Source organism: Paroedura picta, chromosome 9 (assembly GCF_049243985.1).
Source record: "Paroedura picta isolate Pp20150507F chromosome 9, Ppicta_v3.0, whole genome shotgun sequence".
NCBI lineage: Eukaryota > Metazoa > Chordata > Lepidosauria > Squamata > Gekkonidae > Paroedura > Paroedura picta.
The window spans coordinates 69,937,870-69,958,961 of record NC_135377.1 but is presented as its reverse complement, the minus strand read 5'-3'; the positions used below and the strand labels follow the sequence as shown (position 1 = coordinate 69,958,961).

General features: G+C 47.2%; 1 protein-coding gene across 2 annotated transcripts; it reads left to right on the top strand.

Moving 5' to 3' along the window:
• Nucleotides 1–7,148: 7,148 nt before the first annotated feature.
• On the top strand, nt 7,149–20,013 carry NQO2 (N-ribosyldihydronicotinamide:quinone dehydrogenase 2). Of its 2 annotated transcripts, XM_077353286.1 has the most exons (7): nt 7,149–7,392; nt 9,141–9,222; nt 10,345–10,509; nt 11,321–11,451; nt 13,024–13,137; nt 15,415–15,516; nt 17,660–20,013. In XM_077353286.1, the coding sequence occupies exons 2-7, from the start codon at nt 9,216–9,218 to the stop codon at nt 17,831–17,833; spliced, it is 693 nt and encodes a 230-aa protein (XP_077209401.1). In that variant the 5' UTR covers nt 7,149–7,392; nt 9,141–9,215; the 3' UTR covers nt 17,834–20,013. The 2 variants fall into 2 exon arrangements, with proteins under 2 accessions (XP_077209401.1, XP_077209403.1); XM_077353288.1 differs by lacking the exon at nt 15,415–15,516.
• Nucleotides 20,014–21,092: the final 1,079 nt, after the last annotated feature.

Sequence of the window (21,092 nt, the reverse complement as noted above, 5' to 3'; positions counted from 1 at the left end):
ATCAGTGCTGTGGGGAGCCCAAGGCCACCCAGCTGGTTGCATGTGGGGGAGTGCAGAATCGAACCCAGCTTGCCAGATTAGAAGTCCGCACTCCTAACCACTACACCAAACTGGCTCTCCTGGCTGAATAATTTGGGACCATCTTCAAACTTGGCACCTCCATTGCTCACCCCCCTCACCCCAAATCATGCTTGGATAGGCTAAATAGCACTGGTCCAAAAACTGATCTTCATGGGTTCCCGTTGCTCACTGACCTCCATGGCGAGAACAGTTCATTTCTTCTTGCTCTCTGCTTCTTGTTGTTCAACCACCTTTTCCATTATGAGAAGGCTAGGGGTGCCAGCGGTGGGATGGGAAATACCTGGAGAGGTTGAGGGTGGAGCCAAGAGTGCGTGGGATTTGGGGCAGGGCATGACGTCCGTGGAGTATGAGGCTATGGAGTCCACCCTCCCAAGCAGTCATTTTCTCCAGGGGAACTAGGATCTCCGTTGCCTGGAGATGAGAGATAAAGCTGGGGGATCCCCAGGTCCCTCCTGAGAACTGGTATCTCTAAAGAGGGCCCATCCTTTTATCCCCAGATTAATAAGTGTTTCAAGGAGTCTTTGGCAAGATCAAAAGCCTTTTGGAAATCCATGTATCTTAAACCTGCCAAATCACTCTTATTCACCCACTTGTTCACTGCTCAATGAGTCCCAAAAGGCTTTGTTCTTCAGTGTGCTTCATAATTCGTTGTTTAATAACACACTGTACTAATTTACTCAGATGAAAGGCTAACTGGCCTGTAATTCCCTGTAGTTTACATCGTTTCCAGGTACCCTGGAGGGGGCTTCCCTTTCCTTGCCTCTTATTTTGGAACAGTGGTGGGAGAATTAAAAAAAAAATGACTGTCAGATAAATAGTGTGACATCATTTCCAGGACAAAAGCAGAAGTGATGTCACGTTTCTCTAAAAATTGCCAGAAACGCTATGATTTAACCATAGCTTTCCCAAAGATTTCTAGAAGGGTGTGACATCAGTTCCTGATTTTCCCAGAAAGTGACATAATGCCATCAGGCTCCATGTCCCTGCCTGCCTCCAGATGCCCACTTGTTGCCACTGGCTGGTAACCCTACCTGAAGGGATTTGACTCCCTTCATTCTCCCATTTAACCTTCTGCTGACCAGCCCTGTCCCTTCAGAATTTCCAGCCATCTCTGGATGGATCCCTGGATGAGGTCACCAAATAGCAGTGTGTGTGAACAAGATCTTGGGGTACTTGTGGATTATAAACTAGATAGGAGCAGATAATGTGAGGTAGCAGTTAAAAAGACAAAAGCATCATATCAAAATGTGCAAGATGTCATTGTCCCACCAAATACCATATTGGTCGGACCCCCTCTGGAGTGCTGTGTGCAGTTCTGGAGGCCTCACTTCAAAATGAGCCTGGATGAAATTGAGAGGGAGCAGAAGAGAACAACAAGCATGATCCAGGGCCTGAGGAACAAGCCCAATGAGGAAAGGCTGAGGAACCTGGGAATGCTCACCCTGGAGAAGAGCAGGTTGAGAAGAGATTGGATGGCTCTCTTTAAGTATCTGAAAGGGTGTCACTTGGAGGAGGGCAGGGAAAGATTCCTGTTGGCAGCAGAGGAGAGGACCTGCACTAATGGCTTTAAACTACATGTAGAACAGTACTGGCTGGAAATTTTTTTCACAGAGTAGTTCAGCATTGGAATCAACTACCTAAGGAGGTGGTGAGGTCCTCCTCACTGGCAGCCTTCAAGCAGCAGCTGGACAGCTACTTATCCTGGATGCTTTTAGGCTGAACCTGCATTGAGCAGGGGATTGGACCAGATGGCCTGGATGGTCCCTTCCAACTCTATAGTTCTATTCTATTCTATTGTTCTTTCCAATGGAAACAAAAACAGCACAAAGCCTGCAGAACCAGGTGAGACCGTCGGTGTTCTAGTAAACGAGGGGCCAGAGGAATGGAACGTGGTGGTGATTTCCCCATTCTTACAAAAAAGATTGAACTCTCAACAGGTGCAACAAGGTGCTGTCCCAGCTACAACTGTACACACTGCATATTGGTTCGATAGCAGCTACTTCGATTCCTAGTGAACTTTTAATAGACTTTGCTCCACTGTATGTTCAAGCTGGTGGGTTTTTTTTTTCACTCTGTTTCAGTGACTCTTTGTACCGAAAGGCCCAGGGGCACAGGACAAGCTGTTCTTCTTCTTCCTCCTCAGCTGTACCTGTTTCTCTTCCCTTTCTGCCACAGCTGCCTGGGTTCATAAGGGAGGTGAGTCGGGAAACTCACCCAAATGAAAATCACTGCTGTGCTTGAAGACCTCAGGTCCGTGCAAGCAACCAACAAAGAGCCAGCAGAAGAAAGCTAGTTTGCACAGGCAAAAGGATACACCTGAATGTTACTGATCATTGACATGTTGGTGAGGGAGGCCAGTTCCCAGGTGGGACCTGGGGATCCCTCAAAATTACTGCTAATCAGTTCCCCTGGAGAAAATGGCAGTGTTTGGGAGGGTGGACTCTATGACACCATACCCCACTGAGGTCTAGGTCCTCCCCAGGCTCCATCCCCAAATTTCCAGAGGTTTCCCATCCTGGATCTGCACAGCCCATTTGATTGCCGATGGCCAATCAGAAGCCTTGCTGGGCAGAAGCCCATCCAGGATCTTTAAAAAAGTTCCTTTAAAAACATTGATGGATGCCATAAAACAGTGGTCCCCAACCCCCAGTCCGGAGACCGGTACTGGTCCGTGGATCAGTCGGTACCGGGCCGCAGCTCCTCCTCTTCCTGCTGGCAGCACTCCCCAGCGGGCGGTGGGAAGTCAGGGGCGCCAGCAGGAAAGCAAGCAGAGCAGGGGCTCAGGCGGTGGCGACGTCCCTCGGCAAAAGACTACCCCCCCCCGGGCCTCAGTAAAATTGTCAAGCGTTGACCGGTCCCCAGTGATAAAAAGGTTGGGGACCACTGCCATAAAAGATGTCAGAAGGGGCCATGGTATCACGAGCACCACATGGGAGACCTCTGGACTAAATACTCTGGAAGAGCTGCGTAGGATAATTACTGATGTTTTGAAAAACTATATTTTTGGCAGCAGAGGCAAGGCCATATGTGTCTTTGGGCTGTATTATTGCATCATAAGAACATAAGAAGAGCCCTACTGGATCAGACCAGTGTTCCAATCTCCTAGTCACCAAATTCCTCTGGAGGGCCAACAGAAGGGCATAGAGGATGAGGCCTTCCCCTGATGTTGCCTCCTCTGGGATTCAGAGGATGAGTGCCTTGTTCTGAAAATGGAGGTTCCCATCAGCCACTGTGGCTAGTAGCCATTGATAGACTTAACCTCCATCAATCAGTCTAATCCCCTTTGAAAGCTGTTCATTTCTGTGGCCATCTCTACATCCCCTGGCAGCAAATTCCATGTTTTAACCACTATCTGTGTAAAGTAGCATTTCCTTCTGTCTGTCCTGAACCCATGGCCCATCACCTTCACTGGATGCCCTCAAGTGCGAGTATTTTGAGAGATGGAGAAGACATTCTCTTGGCCATCTATTTCTACCCCATGCATAATTCTAAAAACTTCTATCAGGTCTCCCTTAGTTGTCTCTTTTCCAACCTGAAATGTCTGAGATTCTTCAACCTTTCTTCATAAGGGAGGTGATCCAACCCCGGATTCATTTTATTTATTTGTTTGTTTGTTTATTTATTTAGATTTCTATACCGCCCTTCCCTAAGACCCTGGGCAGTTTACATTAAGTGTTGTGGAATGCTTACATGGAATATTATAATAATGCAATAAATAACAATCATAACAGCATCTTGGTTGCCCTCTTCTGCATTTTGTTACAGCTCTACAATGTCCTTTTTGAGGTAGGGGGTGTTTAAATGAGACTGCATCATAGATTTACACAGGGGCCTGACAGTGCTGGCTATTTTCAGTCCCTTTTCTAATCATCCCTGACGTAGTCTGCCTTTTCCATGCACTGGGCTGACACTTTCCTCGAGTGATTCACCATGACCCTAAGATCTTTCCCCCTTCCTGCCCACTCTCGCTTTAAGCCCTTGGATAATTATCTGAAATTTCCGGAGGGGTCCCTGCTAAAATTCCTTGTAGATGACCGGACAGAGACAGTTTCAAATGCAGTTGCAAAACTTTGTCTCGTAGCATTTAGAAAAGGGAACATTTTCTTTAAACCAAGTGGGTGATTTCATTGTTGCCGGATTTTTATGTTCTATTATTGAGATTTCCATCTTTATCTCGTGTACGTTAATCATCAAATAATCAAATGTGCTGGGCTTTGACCGTATCAGTGAATCTGATCTGAACTGATCTTTCCCACTCTCAGCTTGAGCAAGGTCAGAGCTCATTAGCTTATACTTGAAGCTGGGATTTTTTTTGTCCCAATGTGTCCCCTTATATGGTTCTGCAGTTGCTGTATGCAGGAATGCTTTGCAACTGAATTGCCTGAATGCAGGGGTGGCCAAACTGTGGCTCTCCAGATGCCCATGGACTACAATTCATTCTGGCAGGGGCTCATGGGAACTGTAGTCCATGGACGTCTGGAGGACCACAGTTTGTTAGATTGAAACAACAGTGAGTATCCTGCAGGGATTCCGGCTGGCCACATAGGCTAAATTCCTTTTATTGAGTGCAGCTCAAGGTGGCTTATATGTTTCACTAAGGCCGGAAAGAAAAATAAACCAATCATAAAACGCTCCACGGGACTCCTCTGCTCCTGCTGGCAACCAAAGTCCTGCAAATTGCCCTTGCAAACAGCACAGACTCACAACACTTTTAACAATTCCAGAGAGAACAATACTCTTTCCTCCAATTCACTGCATCCAGGGGCAGCCATTACTGAAAAGGAAACGGCCCCAAGCAAACTGGGTTGGGGGGTAGGGTTGCCAGCGCTGGGTTGGGAAAGACCTGGAGACTTTGGGGGTGGAATTGGGAATGGGCAGGGAGGGGAGGGACCTCAGGGGAGTATAATGCTATGGAGTCCGTCCTCCCAAGCAGCTATTTTCTGCAGGGGAGCTGATCTCCTTAGTCTGGAGATGAGCTATAATTCCAAGGAATCCCCAGTTCCCATCCCTGGAGGGGACGCTATCTAGAAGAATATCTGTCCAATGGGAACATATGCAGAGATGGGCAAGAACATTCTATCATGCCTAATCTGCGGCTGTCAAGGGCAGGGAAGCCACCCCCTTTTCCTGCCACCGTTGGGCCTGCACAACGCCACCTGGCAGAGCTTTCCAGAGCCGTGAAGCACCTTTTATCTCAAGCCCCAGAGGATACTGACCCAGGAAACCGACATGGCGACGATTTATTGCAAATAAAATTGCTCACATCCACCATGTTCACTGTTGTGTCTGCAGCCCAGGTAGGACAGGGATAGTCAACGTGTGGTCCTCCAGATGTCCATGGACTACAATTCCCATGAGCCCCTGCCAGCCAATGCTGGCAGGGGCTCATGGGAATTGTAGTCCATGGGCATCTGGAGGACCACACGTTGACTACCCCTGAGGTAGGATCCTAGCCTCCACGAAATTGACCAATGGCTAGGTCCCATCTGCTGGCTCCAGCCATTTAAAAGTGAAATTGACCATAGTGCATGCTGGCCGGAAGATCTGTGGTGTGTCTCGTATATATATTGTGGGTTCAGTTCTCAGTTCCTCTTGCACTATGTTGGGGTCGATAAAGAGCTTTAATCACTACCGGTGTCCGTGTCCACCTCTGAACCCATGGATACAACATTGACATGACACCATCACTCATGACCGGTTAAGAGCACCGCCCCATAGCCATTGATTGGGTCACGCAGCTGTCTTCCTCCCACACAATCAGCAAACAAGTTGAAGGAGGCAGGGAGCCTAATTTGGGGTTGCCAGGTCCCTCCTGGGGATAGGCAGCAGGGTTGCCAGATCCAGGTTGGGAAAGGCCTGGGGATTTGGAGATGGAGCCTGAGGAGGACAGGGACCTCAGTGGGGGGGGGGGGCAAAGCCCTAGATCCCACCCTCCAAAGCACCCCTTCTCTCCAGGGGAACAGATCTCTGCAGCCTGAAGATGTAAATTCACCACAAGAACAGACAGACCACCTTGGTCTCCTTCAAGTTATTTGTGTCCACATGTATTTGAGTTTCCCTTTCTGGAACCCAGCGTCCACAGATTCATGTGATGGCTGAGAACAAATTTATATATATACACACACCGCCCTCCCCGGGGGCTCAGGGCGGTTTACATAATAACGTAGGAACAATACATGGAACAGTCTATAAAACATTTGAATAACCGTGCAATAATAACTGATAATTGTAAACATATAACAATATAACAGTATAAAGGGTAGTCAAACTGCGGCCCTCCAGATGTCCATGGACTACAATTCCCAGGAGCCCCTGCCAGCGTTTGCTGGCAGGGGCTCCTGGGAATTGTAGTCCATGGACATCTGGAGGGCCGCAGTTTGACTACCCCTGGTATAACCAATAAACAATACAACAGTGCAACATACAAACAGGTCCCGAGTGTATAGGTGGTGTATATGTGGGAGAGGGGGGATGCCACCCCGTCTTGAAACAAACATGCCGGATTCCGTTTCAGCCACAGATCCATCCACTCAACATACCGACTCCCCCCCCCCCCCCCGTTCCCCTTGCCTATGGGTCTGATCTCAGAAGCTAAGCAGGGTCAGCCCTGGCTACCATTTGGATGCTGGAGGTGCCAGGTCCCCTGCCAACGCTCTCCATGGGGAATGGAGGTATACGTCAGGTATAGGGTTGCCAGCTCCAGGTTGGGAGATTCGGGAGTTGAGCCTGGGCGGGCCTGGGGCCATAGAGGTCACCCTCCCCAGCATCCATTTCCTCCAAGGGAGGCGATCTCTGTAGTTTAGAGAGAGGAGCTGCAATTCCGGGGGATCCCCAGGCCCCACCTGGAGGCTGGCACCCCTATGCCTTGGAAACCCCACGGGGGGTCCCCGTACGATGCCTCCTCCCCAAAGTTACGATCAGACCCAGGTAGATTGTGCAGCCACCCCGCTCCCAGCCGGTCGCCGCCGGCCCTCCGCCCACCCCCGGCGACTCCCACAGCGTGGCCGCGGCCGGCGAGGCGGAGCTGCAAAGGCGCCGGCCCCTCTCTCGCCCCCGGCGCGCCCGCCTGCAAGGCCCCAGCCTCTCCCCGCGCTCCCCTTCCGCCGAGGGCTGCGCGCAAGGTGCGCAGGGCGGGGCAGGCCATCCCTTCCCATCCCATCCCGGCGCTTCCCGGAGCTCGGGGAGGGAGGAGCGCTGGGAGGGCGCCGGCGTCCTCTCGGCTGCTTGGCACTTTGCATGCATCCCGCCCCCCAAACCCGGTGACCGCAGGCTACGGCTGCTATGCTCCAGGAGACGCCGCGGATCTCCAAGGTTCGTTCCGCCTGGAGAGAACGGCTGTTTGGGAGGGTGGACCCGAAACCCTGCCCTCCCCAGGCTCCAACCCCCCACCCCAAATCTCCAGGCATTTCCCCACTTGGATCTGGCAATCCAGTGGTAGGGATATCCAGCCTCCAGGTGGGGCCTGGGGATCCCTCGGAATCCAGATTACACGGATCTCCTCTGGAGAAAATGGAGGGGCTGGAAGGGGGGCTTTGTGGCCTGGGACCCCACTGAGGCCCCTGCCCTCCCCAGGCTCCATCCCCAAATCTCCAAGAGTTTCCCAACCTGAACCCCCAGCCCCCCCCCCTGCTCCTGTCAGCGGGGAGGTAGGCGGGGCTGGCACCTCTAGAGGCCAGGGGTAGTCAAACTGCGGCCCCCAGATTTCCATGGACTACAATTCCCATGAGCCCCTGCCAGTTGGCAATTGCTCATGGGAATTGTAGTCCATGGACATCTGCAGTTTGACTACCCCTGGCCTCTAGAGGTACATGTTGCGGCATCTGAAGCAAAGTGATCCTTTGGATCCAGCCGCTGCTTGCTTGGAATGCAGCCCTGCTGCTTGCATATCGCTGTGGGAACTATTCAATTTATTTGTGCCAGTGTTTGTCTCTTGTGGCCCTTTATTGCCCTTGCATACCCAGGGAATTGCTGATGAACACTGTGGGATGGTAGGTGAATTTCCTCCAGGCCAGGCTGGATTCTAGAGATTTTTTTTTTGGGGGGGGGGAATCACTGGGGCATGAAATTGGGGTCCCTGTGGGTAGGCTGGTAGTTGGGAGTGTCCTGCATTGTGCAGCAGGCTGGACTAGATAACCCTGGAGGTCCCTTCCAACTCTCTGATTCTAACTCTGGTTTTGTAAAAACAAGAAACAGATTGATTTAGGTAGTTGGAGAATATAGCTTCAGGTGGGTCTTAAGGAGAAGAACCAAGTGTGAGTCCAGCGGCATCTGTCAGACCAACAAAGTTTGATTCAGGGTAGAAGCTTTCGTGGGCAACAACCCTTTTTCAGAAGCAGTTTTGAGACCAATGAAGTTTTATTTAAGGGATCCACTTTTGTATGCATGCACGCTTCATCAGATGCACATGGAAGCTCATACCTTCATTGGTCTTAAAGGTGTCCCTGAAGTTCAGGAAGATTCCTAGTTAATACCAATGATCACAGCTTAAAAATCTTAGGGGCATTAAAAATGAAATTGGTCGTAGTACTCACTTGTTTGAAGTAGTTAGTCAGGAAATGCATCCTCTTTTTTGCTTTTCAAAATATGGTTTCCTTAGTTCAGTGTTCCCTTTCGGCGACCATGTAGGACAGGGGATTTCTAATACTCTTGATTTGTTTTTCTGCTATATAAAAGAAGTTGAGTGATGATAGTTCACCACTGGTAGATTCCAGCATGGCACAATTGACCCAGGAAGTGGTTTAAAGAGGTCCAACTCAGCCATGCACTAGTAAGAACCTGCTGGGTGGAAATGTCACCCAGTGCTCACATTTGTTTTTAAGGGTTGCCAGCTGAGAAACTGCGCCATGAGTGGGAAGAGGAGGAGCTGATAAAGGGACCCTTTTGCCGTTTGGGGCACTACTTGGTTGGGTTTTCATGATACAGCCTGACATTATGTTTTTGTCAGCATAACGTTTTCTTTTCATTGGCAGTGCCCTTCTGTCTCAGCTAAAAATGTATTCTCTTTTGTACAAAAATCTGGAGATGTTATTCTGATTTTCTTTTCTTGATGTCCTTGATAGGCACTCTTCAAACAGAGGTTCTGTCCGCTACCTTTGACTTTTTAGAGAAAAAGCCTTTCAGGAACTATAAAAAAAATGGCAGGTAAGGTCCTTCATGCATGCTTGCTCACTTGCGTGCTTTCTAGGTTTTTAATAGGAGCTAGGGCCTAGCCATAGAATTATCTAATCATAGCATCATAGAGTTGTTTGGGCCATCTTCACTGCCCTTGGGGTGGGACAAACAGACATCACATCCATAGTCATTTCTGTGTCAGGGAGCGTGCCAATAGATGTGTTTCCACTTCATTAAGGAGGTCTTAATCCTAGTAATACTACAAAACCAGCTTCTATTTTAAACTGTGCCCAAAAGCCTCTGTCGTGAACTGTTTCTGTAAGAACAAGCATCGAGTGTCTAGGCCCGTTTCGTTAGTCGGTCTTCCTCAGACATTCTTGTTCTGTCTTCCTTAATAACTGATTTTCTCAAGCGAACCAGAATTACACTTAGAAATCACACAGCAGACTGGAATTTAAGTATTCTGTAACAGCGTAGACTTTAATATTAAAGCTTAGCTTTTATTATTCCTGCATTACTGTCATTCTAGATTACAGAACACATTCCTATGCACTGACCTAGATCTGATCCAAAATTACTAGAGCAAAAATCACATGTGTCAAGAAATGCCTGCGACTTGAGTGTCTGTTTTGGAACTGCAAACTATGGTAAATCCTTACTGCTGGAGTCCAGCTACAGATGATGTTGAGTAACTGGTGGAAACCCTTTTACATCAGTCTTAGCAAAAGTTGTAGCATTGATAGCCTCATTGTTTTTGCAATAAAGGAACTTTTTCTTGAATGGGGTTTCCTAACTGAAAAGCAACCTCACAACAACAGAAAATGGGAGTTACAGCTCTGTGGCTGAACATCTCCTCTGCCTGCTGAATGTCCTGGGTTCTCCAGTTAGAAGGGTCTCAGGTGTTTGGAAAGACTGTTTGGAGCCTGAGAGCTTGGAGAGCCAATCCTAATCAAAGTAGACAATAGTCCCATGGTCTATTTCCCTATAAGGCAGCTTCGTATGTTGACGTGAGTATCCACATTGTTTGCATTATGTTCAATATATATATCAACCTTGACTCCGTGGAATGGACATCTGGTGTTCGTTAATTAATATCTGCATTTCAAACACAGGCCTTCTTGAGGCATTCCATGATCTTTCCTCTCTCTTCAGGGAAGAAAGTATTAATCGTCTATGCTCACCAAGAACCCAAATCTCTGAATGGATCCCTAAAAACGACCGCGGTGGACGAATTGACTAAACAAGGCTGCAGCGTTACAGTTTCTGACCTCTACAGAATGCAGTTTGAGCCAAGGGCAACAAGAAGTGACATAAACGGTGAGTATCGTAGAGAGAGAGATTTCTCTGTCTGAATTCTAAAACGGAGGTCTTGTGGTTCTTCTGACTCAGAAAACCTTCACTGGCATACCCATATGGCTCTTCTGTGTGTCAGCACCCAAGGGCTGCTGGCCAGTTTGTCAAGTGGATCGGTCCAAATTGGAATGTCATATCACCGGGGTTCCCAATCTTTTTGAGCCTGTGGGCCCCATCAGAATTGTGATGCAGAACATGGTGGGCACAGCTGCAACATGGCCGCCCCTGCATACTTTCAGTCCCACACTGAAGGGCCTTGTGCGGTGGTGGCAGAAGCAGCTGCCAACGTGGTATTTTAAATAGCCAATCAAATCTCCAGTGGCCAATCAGGAGCTTTGCTCACTTTCTAAAAGCACGTGGGGAGCACCCCCCGTTATACCCTAATAACAGGTCAGTTCTGCTTTCCTGGAAGTAAGTCCCACTGAGTATGAATCTAAGTAGAGATGCTTAGGGTGGCACTCTAAATTTTTTCAGAGTGCTGTAGGAGGCTTTGCTATAGCTGTGACTAGATGCAAGAGCTGCAGGGGCTCAAATACTGTGTAAAAATAGTGGGAAGGGGGGGTGTAGCTTTTCTCACCTGCGCATGAGAAGCTGAGCATGAGAAAATGTTAGTAATGGGCATAGTTGCACTAAAAATGTGAAGGGACTTACCTGCTCTCCACAGAATGGGGGGTTGAAACCGCTTAGTCCAGAAAACAAAGATGGCTGCCTACAATTATTTGACTGCAATGCTCCTTGCTGGGAACCTGTCTGTGGTTCCACTTCCCACATACAGGTGATCTGCACAACCCCAAACAGTTTAATTATGGAGCAGAGGCCTGGGAAGCCTACAAAAATGGGCAGCTCTCTGAAGATTTGGTTGAGGAGCAGAGGAAAGTGAAAGAAGCTGATCTAGTGATTTTCCAGGTCAGTATTTTAAAATTACTTAGAATTGTAGAATCATAGAGTTGGAGGGGCCTCCAGAGTCATCACCCTGCAGAATGCAGGGAATTCCCAACTACCTGACCCACCCACAGTGACCCCAATTCCATGTCCAGATTATTCTCCCCCCCCCCCCCCCAAAAAAAAATCCCAGAGTCCCTGGCCAGTCACTACTAAAGAGCATTTATGCTTGGTGATGCTAATATTTGTAGGCCTCTGTATAGTGGATACCATAGTAACATTTGGAGATTGAACCACATACATATTACCTTAGGATTATGGTCATACCCTTCTGATATGTGATAGGAATTCATTTAAAGAGGGCCTATTTTTAAAGATTAAAGAGTATCTTACAACACTGACCAAGATACCGAAAATGAAAAAAATACCTAGGAGTTTGTTTTGATGTTTTGAAAGTTTGAGGATTTGTTTATAGTGGAATAAACTATTATTTGCCATTGCCAGCTTGAAAATCATTTCATTTGCTAGTATTATGGCTGACGTTACCTGTTGTAAGTTCACAGAATCAGCATTTCTGTTAAAAGGTAAAGGTATCCCCTGTGCAAGAGCCTCTTGTGGCGCAGAGTGGTAAGGCAGCGATATGCTGTCTGAAGCTTTCTGCTCATAAGGTTGGGAGTTCAATCCCAGCAGCCGGCTCAAGGTTGACTCAGCCTTCCATCCTTCCGAGGTCGGTAAAATGAGTACCCAGCTTGCTGGGGGGTAAACGGTAATGACTGGGGAAGGCACTGGCAAACCACCCCGTATTGAGTCTGCCATGAAAACGCTAGAGGGCGTCACCCCAAGGGTCAGACATGACTCGGTGCTTGCACAGGGGATACCTTTACCTTTACCTTTATCCCCTGTGCAAGCACCGAGTCATGTCTGACCCTTGGGGTGATGCCCCCTAGCGTTTTCATGGCAGACTCAATACGGGGTGGTTTGCCAGTGCCTTCCCCAGTCATGACCGTTTACCCCCCAGCAAGCTGGGTACTCATTTTACCGACCTCGGAAGGATGGAAGGCTGAGTCAACCTTGAGCCGGCTGCTGGGATTGAACTCCCAGCCTCATGGGCAAAGCTTTTAGACGGCTGCCTTACCACTCTGCGCCACAAGAGGCTCATGCATTTCTGTTAGATGGCTCAAAATCTTCCAATTCCAGCCTTAGGTGAGGACAGCTAGGACTAACTTCGGGCCTTTGCACTCCACAGCCTTTGCAACCACTGGAGCAGGAAATCTATGAGATTATTATATAGCACACTGAGAGCCAGTGTGGTGTAGTGATTAAAGAGCAGTGAACTCTAATGTAGAGAATTCGGTTTGGTTCCCGATTCCTCCACATGCAGCCAGCTGGGTGACCTTGGGCATGTCCCAGTTCTCTCCAGACTGGTCTCACAGAGCAGTTTTCTCAGAGCTTTCTCAGCCTCCCCTACTTCACAGGGTGTCTATTGTGGGGAGAGGAAGCTTGTAAGCCGCTTTGGGTTTCCTTTGGGCAGTGAAAAGTGGGGTATAAAAAACTAGCTCTTCTTCTTCTTACAATTTCTGCTCCATTTGTATCTAGTTCCCTTTATACTGGTTCAGCATGCCAGCAATCATGAAGGGCTGGGTGGACAGAGTCTTCGTTCAAGGATTCGCTCATGATTTCCCAAAATGTTATGAATCCGGCTTACTCAAGGTATGCAATCTGTAAAATGTGTCTACCCTGTAGGATAACATCTCTTGTTCTTTCAAAAGTTAACATTATGGTTAGCATTCCTGTTTACGCACACAGTTTTGGAAATGAACCCCACTGAATAAAGGGTCATGTCTTCCTGAGTCACAGTTCTGCCTAGTGAAACCAGGGCCCTGCAGAATCTCACACAGTTCTGCAGGGCCTCTAAGAGAGAGCTGTTCTGCCAGGCTTATGATTCAAGCCCTAGAAGACAGTAACATCTGAATTCTAACCAGCCTCCCTGTTCAAGTCCATCCAGTTAAATCTCCATTTGAGAACCAACAACTCTCTTGTGTGGCCTTCCTCCTCTTAGTGGGGCAAGAATGTGTGTGTCATTAGGCTCAGCAGCATTTTTGTCATTTCAGAAATATTTTTAAAGTAAATTTAAATGTAGAAATTTGTACTGCTATTTTTGTAGCATGTGAATGCATCTTTGTTATCTTTTAAACTGTGTGATTTCACTATGCATATTCAGTATGTTGTGACCCACCCTGAGCAATGAAACAATGAAAGAGGGAACAAAGTAACCCAACTTGTGTGCACAAGTTAGGAACCTAAAAGGTTGAGCAGCAACAGAATAAGTATAAGTCTAAAAAATTAAAATGCAAATATTTATTTCAATCTATGTGCACATATAACACTGAAAAACATCAATGCGTATCATGCTCTTGCACAAATCCAAAACATTTTGACACATGGATGTATGACCAAATAACCAAATGCGTTTCAACCCCCCCTTGGGGTCTGCTTCAGTGGTCTAATATTTAAATGCACTCATGGAATGTAATGGGGACTAGAAGGTGGTAAACAATATGAATGGAGAGGCTCCCACACGAATGAAAAGGATCCAAATATATCTCTTGGAGACCCCTAATTAAAATATTTATTCTTCAAAATGCTACCCTTGTAGAGGCCCTCTCTGTGCCTGAGTGTAATAAAGAGCGTGATATACATGGATGTTTTTCAGTTTTATATGTGCACATATATTGTAATAAATGTTTGATATTTTAATTTTTTAGACTTATACCTATTCTGCTGCTGGTCAACCCACCCTGAGCCTCAAAGGAAGGGCAGGGTAGAAGTATAACAACAATTATTATTTTATGCATTAATATGTGGCTGAATCTTTTGTCTGGCTCTTTAAAATTGCTCTGTCCCTAAAGCTCAAGACAGATAAACAGTTCCTTTAACAAGTCTTCATAGCAACCCTCTGAGATAGGCCATGGTCCTGCTAGGTGTACCCCTCTGTAGGTCGTTAGTATAAAACCTTCATCTTTAAGGCTTTTCCACGTTCCTATTTTCCTCACCTTCTGTTGCTTTAAGTGAGGTTCTGTTCTGCATGTATTTTGCTCCCCCTAGTGGTCAATCCAATATTACAGGGCTTTGTGTCTGACATCTCTCTGTAAATTTAAATGGCAGGTTTTTATGCCAGATGAAAACTGATGTGATATCGATTTGACCATTAAAGGGAACAAAACACATGCCTGACATGCCTCTCTCCACCCAAAGTAACAGGAACACACAAGCAAAGAAAATGAGAATGTTCTCCCTCCCCCCCTCCCTCCCCCACAAACCAGAATTCTAAACCTGCACAAAAGGAGGCGGAAGTACAGCGCATAGGAACATGCCCATCACAGGCAGAGATTTGTTGTGATATCTGAATGCAACCTAGAAGAGAGCAAATTGCTGCATCTGTCAATGACTGTGGTTGTTTGAATGACATTGACTATCTTTAAACAGGTCAGTCTGATATTTTCTTTATAGCGCAGTGGAATTCTACCCTAGAAGTATATTGCGGAGAAGCTTGTCAACATCGATAAACACGTCCATTGGAGGCGTCTGTTTCTAAACCACGAGCATGTCCTACACCAGCTCCTCATCCCCAGCTTTTGAGAGTAAACTTTACATTTTACTACGGCAAATGCTTTATAAAATGGCTCGATACAAGTCAGCCGGGAAGTCGAACACATTCCGACACAGTCGGTCAAAAGGGTTTGCGCGTGCGAACTCTGCATGGAGTTGGAAGGGACCTCTTGGGTCATCTAGTCCAACCCCTGCACTATGCAGGACTTAATGGGAATGATCCAGTCCTCCCCCCCCCCCCATGTCCTCCTCTCCAGGCTGAACATCCCCCAGCTCTTCCTTGTAGGGCTTGCCCTGCAGGCCTTGGATGACGCCTGCCCCATTATCTGACTCTTCATCGTTGGTAGGAGATATGCCTCAATTCTTGTTTCGTTCCAGAACAAACTAGCCCTGCTTTCCTTTACCACTGGAGGAGGCCAAGGGCTGTATTCAGAAGAAGGAATCTGCGGCAATATCCGTTACCTCCTGTGGCCCATGCAGGTAGCATAAACCAACCTCCTTGGGGACTGCGGGTGCTTCTGGCTCAGGGCCATTCCGCATTGGTGCAGCTTGTTTTTAAATGGAGCTTAACCCATCTACGGTAGACAGAGAAGGGCTCCCTGGAGCGGACGGCAGTGGCCGTCACAAGCCGCCGTCCTCTTGGCCAGTGACAGTCTTCGATGTTTGGGAAGCAAGTTGAGCCAGGCTCCCTTTTTCTGTTGAAGTGAATGTGACGTTGGACCCATTACACAGGATAGGCCTTCCTGGTGGGGGCTGGCTGAGAGGATTCTCCCATTGTCTGTTGGAATCAGTCCAGCCCTGGCACACGCAGCAGCTCAGGGAGATGGAAAGGAAAATGGAAATACTTCTTAGTGTATGTCTCCTTCTTCCACTTCCTCTTCCTCAGAGACAGGTTGGTGTGGTGCTCAAGAGCGGCAGCCTCTAATCTGGAGAACCAGGTTTGATTCCCCATGCCTCCTCCACGTGCAGCCAGCTGAGTGACCTTGGGCAAGTCACAGTTCTCTCAGAGTTCTCTCAGCCTCACCTACCTTGCAGGGTGTTTGTTGTGGGGAGAGGAAGGGAAGGTGGTTGCAAGCCCCTTTGAGACACAGGAGGCCAGTGGCTGACCTTGGGCCAGTCAGAGTTCTCTCAGCACTTTCTCAGTCCCACCAACCTCACAGGGTGTCTGTTGTGGGGAGAGGAAGGTAGGAGGGAATGAGAGAGCTCTGAGAGAACTGTGACTGGTGCAAAGTCACCTCATGTGTCTCAAAGCAGCTTACAATCACCTTCCCTTCCCTTCCACACAACAGACACCCTGTGAGGAAGGTGGGGCTGAGAGAACCATGATTGCCCCAAGGTCACCCAGCAGACCTCATGTGTCTTAAAGTAGCTTATAGCCTCCTTCCCGTCTTCTCCCTACAACAGATACCTTGTGAACTAGGTGGGCCTCGTGAATCTCAAAGTGGCTTATAATCGCTTACCTTCTTACCAAGGTGGCTTACCTTCTTCTCCCTACAACAGATACCTTGTGAAGTGGGTGGGGCAAGAGAGCTCTGAAAGAACTGACTGGCCCAAGGTCACCCATCAGGCCTCACTCGTCTCAAAGCAACTTGCAATTCCTTCCCTTCCTCTCTCCACAACAGACCCTCTGTGAGGTAGGTGTGGCTGAGAGTGCTCTGATAGAACTGTGACTGGTCCAAGGTCACCCAGCTGCATGCATGTGGAGGAGGAATGGGGAATCAAATCCGGTTCTCCAGATCAGAGGCCGCGGCTCTTAGCCATTACTCCAAGCTGGCCCTCAAGGCAACATATTCCTCTTAATGAAGCTATCTGTGGTCTTCATCAGTGACTTCATCAGTTACTCAGTTCTTCTAGTCATGAAAGATTTTAGCAGCCTTTGTTGACTGCCAGTTAACTCAATAAAATCAGAGTCCAGTAGCACCTTTAGGACCAACAAAGATTTTTTTTCTTTTTTACCTTTCTGTAAACGCTTTATATAACAATAAAAAATAAAATTTCAAAAAAAAAAAGACCAACAAAGATTTATTCAGGGTGTGAGTGCTTGCACTCGAAAGCTCACGCCTTGAATAAATCTTTGTTGGTCTTAAAGGTGCTACTGGACTCTGGTTTTATTGAGCTACTTCAGACAAATACGGCTACCCTAGACCAGTGACCCTTAGGGTGCTGCCTGTGGGTACCACTTCATCTTTCCGAGTGCCCTCTAAGTGTTTTAGAAAGCAGGTGGGGCCAGGATGTGATATGTGGGGCCAGTGGAGATATGATTTAAAAAATATATATTGCTTTGGCAACAGCTGTCACCCCAGCACTAGCAGCTTCACTGTGTGATTGAAGCTAAGGGCCGGCAGTCATTTTGTGGCTGGCTCCGCCTCCGGCAGCCATTTTGTATCAGCCATTGTTTGACTGCACCACAGTGTAGTGTCAGAACTAGGGTTGTGCATGGCAGCATCCGAATCGGCCTGGAACGGCCGATTCGGACACCGCCGTTCACAACCCTAGTCAGAACTGCGGAACTGCTCACAGGCTCTGAAAAGCGCCCCGCCAAGCCTAAGGCGACTTGCCACTTTTGATGCCATTTGTTCACTACCGACAACTTCCCTTCTCTTTGTGCTTTTTTCAAATGCAGCATGGGATAATGCATTTCTGTGGCTTGAGCGTCCTTGCCCCTCATATCTGCTTTGCGCCAGAATACGTGCCTGAGGAGGAGCGAGTGCGAATGCTGACTTCTTGGACGAACCGTCTGAAGACCATCTGGGAGGAGAAACCTATAAATTGCACTCCTGAGTGGTACTACAAATAACACAGCTGGGATGTTGGTGATTAAAACAGCCTTCTGTTCCCCCCCTCCCCCCCAAAAAAACTTTTCTTGTTGCTCTCCCTCAGTAAACAGGAAAAGCCAAAAGGGATCGTATCAGCTGACTGGGCTTGGATACAGGTTCTCACACAAATCGGCCATCAAGCCACCTCCTCCTCCTTGCTCATACTTTCCTTTAAAAAAGAAAAATTGAAAACTTTTCCCCACAACTCAGGAGACAAGTACTCTAATGGAAGAAAAGCAATTATCCTCTTACAGCAGAGGGACAGGAGAGCAGAATTAGGGTAAGCATTAAAACCATAGAGTGGGGGAGGAGGCAAAATGTTGCCCTCCAAATGCCCATGGACTACAATTCCCATGAGTCCCTGCCAGCACTGACAGAGGCTCATGGGAATTGTAATCCATAGACATCTGGAGAGCCACTGTTTGGCCACCCTTATCATATAGTGATGGCTTGTATGTGACTATATATTCTCTCACAACATGCCATGAGTTGATTTGCCATTAACTCATGTCAGGAAATACCCACAGTAAGGCCTGTTACCAAGGTGGGATAATGAGCATGCTTCTTGCTCCCTCTAGTGGCAGAGGTGATACTACACTGGTTTATGTCTATTATGTCCCCCCACCACTTTAAATTGCAGGGGTTTTTCCCCCAGACATAACCCAAATCATGTACTTATTTATTATTTGATATTTTTTTACCATGCCATTGTCCATAAGGGTTCAGGGCAGCTTATAATAAAAACTAGATTCAAAGTAAGTAATATAATAGAGGTTTAAAAGTTAAAAGCTGGATTTAAAATTAAACTAGAGCAAATAAAGATAACCTCCCCATAGTCACTTATGCATTTCTGCCTGAGGAGGTGTGTGGTGTACTTAGATTTTACCTTCAGGTGAACTTTCAGCCAGATGTTGAATCACCCTCTAGAGGGAAGAGATGTGTGTGGAACAGGGTCATCCCCTCCCACCCACCCACCCACCAAGAAACAGGAACTTACAAGCAAGGGAAATGAGAATGCGGAAAGGCCCTCTTTATAATATTTAGGTGCACTCAAACAAATACCTTGTGCTACACTTGGTTAATTGCCATGGCTTCCTCCAAAGAATCCTGAAAATTAAAGCTGACGAGGATGCTAAAAATCTTTACACCCCCCTCCCTTCACCAATCACTTCTTAAGGTTCGCTAGGAAGAAGTTACTATTAAGCTGCTGTCAATATACTCTTAGATCCCAATCCTATATAAGAGGTGAATCCAAAAAAGCTCAGTAAGAATTAAAGGTAAAGGTATCCCCTGTGCAAGCACTAGGTCATGTCTGACCCTTGGGGTGACGCGCTCTAGCGTTTTCATGGCCGACTCAATACGGGGTGGTTTGCCAGTGCCTTCCTCAGTCGTTACCGTTTACACTCCAGCAAGCTGGGTACTCATTTTACCGACCTCGGAAGGATGGAAGGCTGAGTCAACCTTGAGCTGGCCGCTGGGATCGAACTCCCAGCCTCATGGGCAGACAGCTTCAGACAGCATTTCTGCTGCCTTACCACCCTGCACCACAAGAGGCTCTTCAGTAAGAATTACCTCCCAGTAAATGTGTAGGTGATTGAGGTTCGAACTGGAAGGAACCCCACCGGCAAACTTGGAATTCTATGCCATGCCTTTTGAAGAGTATTAAGCAGAAGAGAGATACTCCTGGGCTGTAGGGTAAACAGCTGTCTCCCCCAAGCCCCTCCAGCTGCAGTGTAAAAATATAAAAGAGTTGGGGGCTGTTTCTTCTTTAAAATGTCAGTGCTTGAAATATGCTAATGCTACAAGGGTCTCCACTTGTAAAAATGAACCAGCGCAAAATGTTCCCCTTTTGAAAGAAGTCTGAGTATTTCAATTGCTGTAATAACTGGGGCAGATTTAATACTCTGTTCTGCCTGTTAGCAAATTTGGTATAAGACACACATTTCATTAATATAATCTCAGAAGACGAGTAAATCTCAGCTGTAATGCCATGGCATATGCTTCATCACCACTGCCCTCTGCCTGCTGAGACTAGCAACACTTTTTGTTTTTGAAGACTGAGAAAATGTCATTTTCCCCATGCGGGGTCTACTAGTAATGCAAGGTAAACCTTTGACTCTTCTTCAGAAATTTTGTAAGATAAAATAATGATCAGGGAAAATTAACATGAGTTGACTACTTTATTTGAGTTGCACATGGTTTAGTCATAGTCTGCTAACAAACTTTTCATTGAGTTATCCAGCAAAACAAGAAGTTATCTTTTAAAATCTATTTCTAGTGTCTATGATAGAGGGAACTGTCCTTTTTACTACTCTTCCTTTCCTCACAACAGTCATCCTGCAAGGTAGGTGAGGCTGAGAGAGCCCTGAAAGAACTGTGAGTGGCCCAGGGCCCAGCAGGCCTCATGTGTCTCAAAGCTGCTTCCAGTCACCTTCCCTTTCTCTCCCCACAACAGACACCCTGTGAAATAAGTGAGGCTGAGAGAGCTCTGAAAGAACTGTGTGGGCCCAAGGTCACCCAGCAGGCCTCACTTGTCTCAGAGTGGCTTCCAGTCACCTTCCCTTCCCCCACAACAGGCAACTCATGTCAAAGTGCTGCTGATGTTGAAAGAAAAAAATATTTATTTGAAGAGAAGAAGAAGAAGAAAGAGTTGGTTCTTATATGCCACTTTTGATTTTCTACTAGGTTCACACAGGTTTCCCCCCTATTTTTTCAACTTACACTGTTTGGCCTTCTTGTTCGTTTCATGACCTGGAAGCCGGCAACCTGATCTTGGTGTGGTTTTTCAGTTTGACTCCTACAGCCCGAAGAGATACCGACTTGTAGCCATCAGGTTCCCCCCCTCATTCAAAAGTACACCAAGAACACATCATATAAAAAACAGCTTTACAAATGCTTCACAAATCATGGTTTGCAATAATCCTGCCCATAGATGGCGCCAGCATCTAACAATATCCAGTCCCTAAATGTCTCCAGCAAAATCTGGGATAGGTTTTTCTAACTTCAGATTGATTTGGGCTGATATATCTTACAGTACTTTGGAATGTAGCCTGTTCTTATTTTGTACAGATGGCTGACAAAAGTAAACCAGCATTTAGAAACTGTTATCCATGTAATCGTTAGCAGAGTAAATAAGGCAGTGAGGGTGCACACCCTGAGTTAAGAGTAGGTAAAGGTTTATTCAGGAATTACCGTACTTTAGTGCAGAGGAGAGGCAGAGACAGGAGCTGACTACATGCC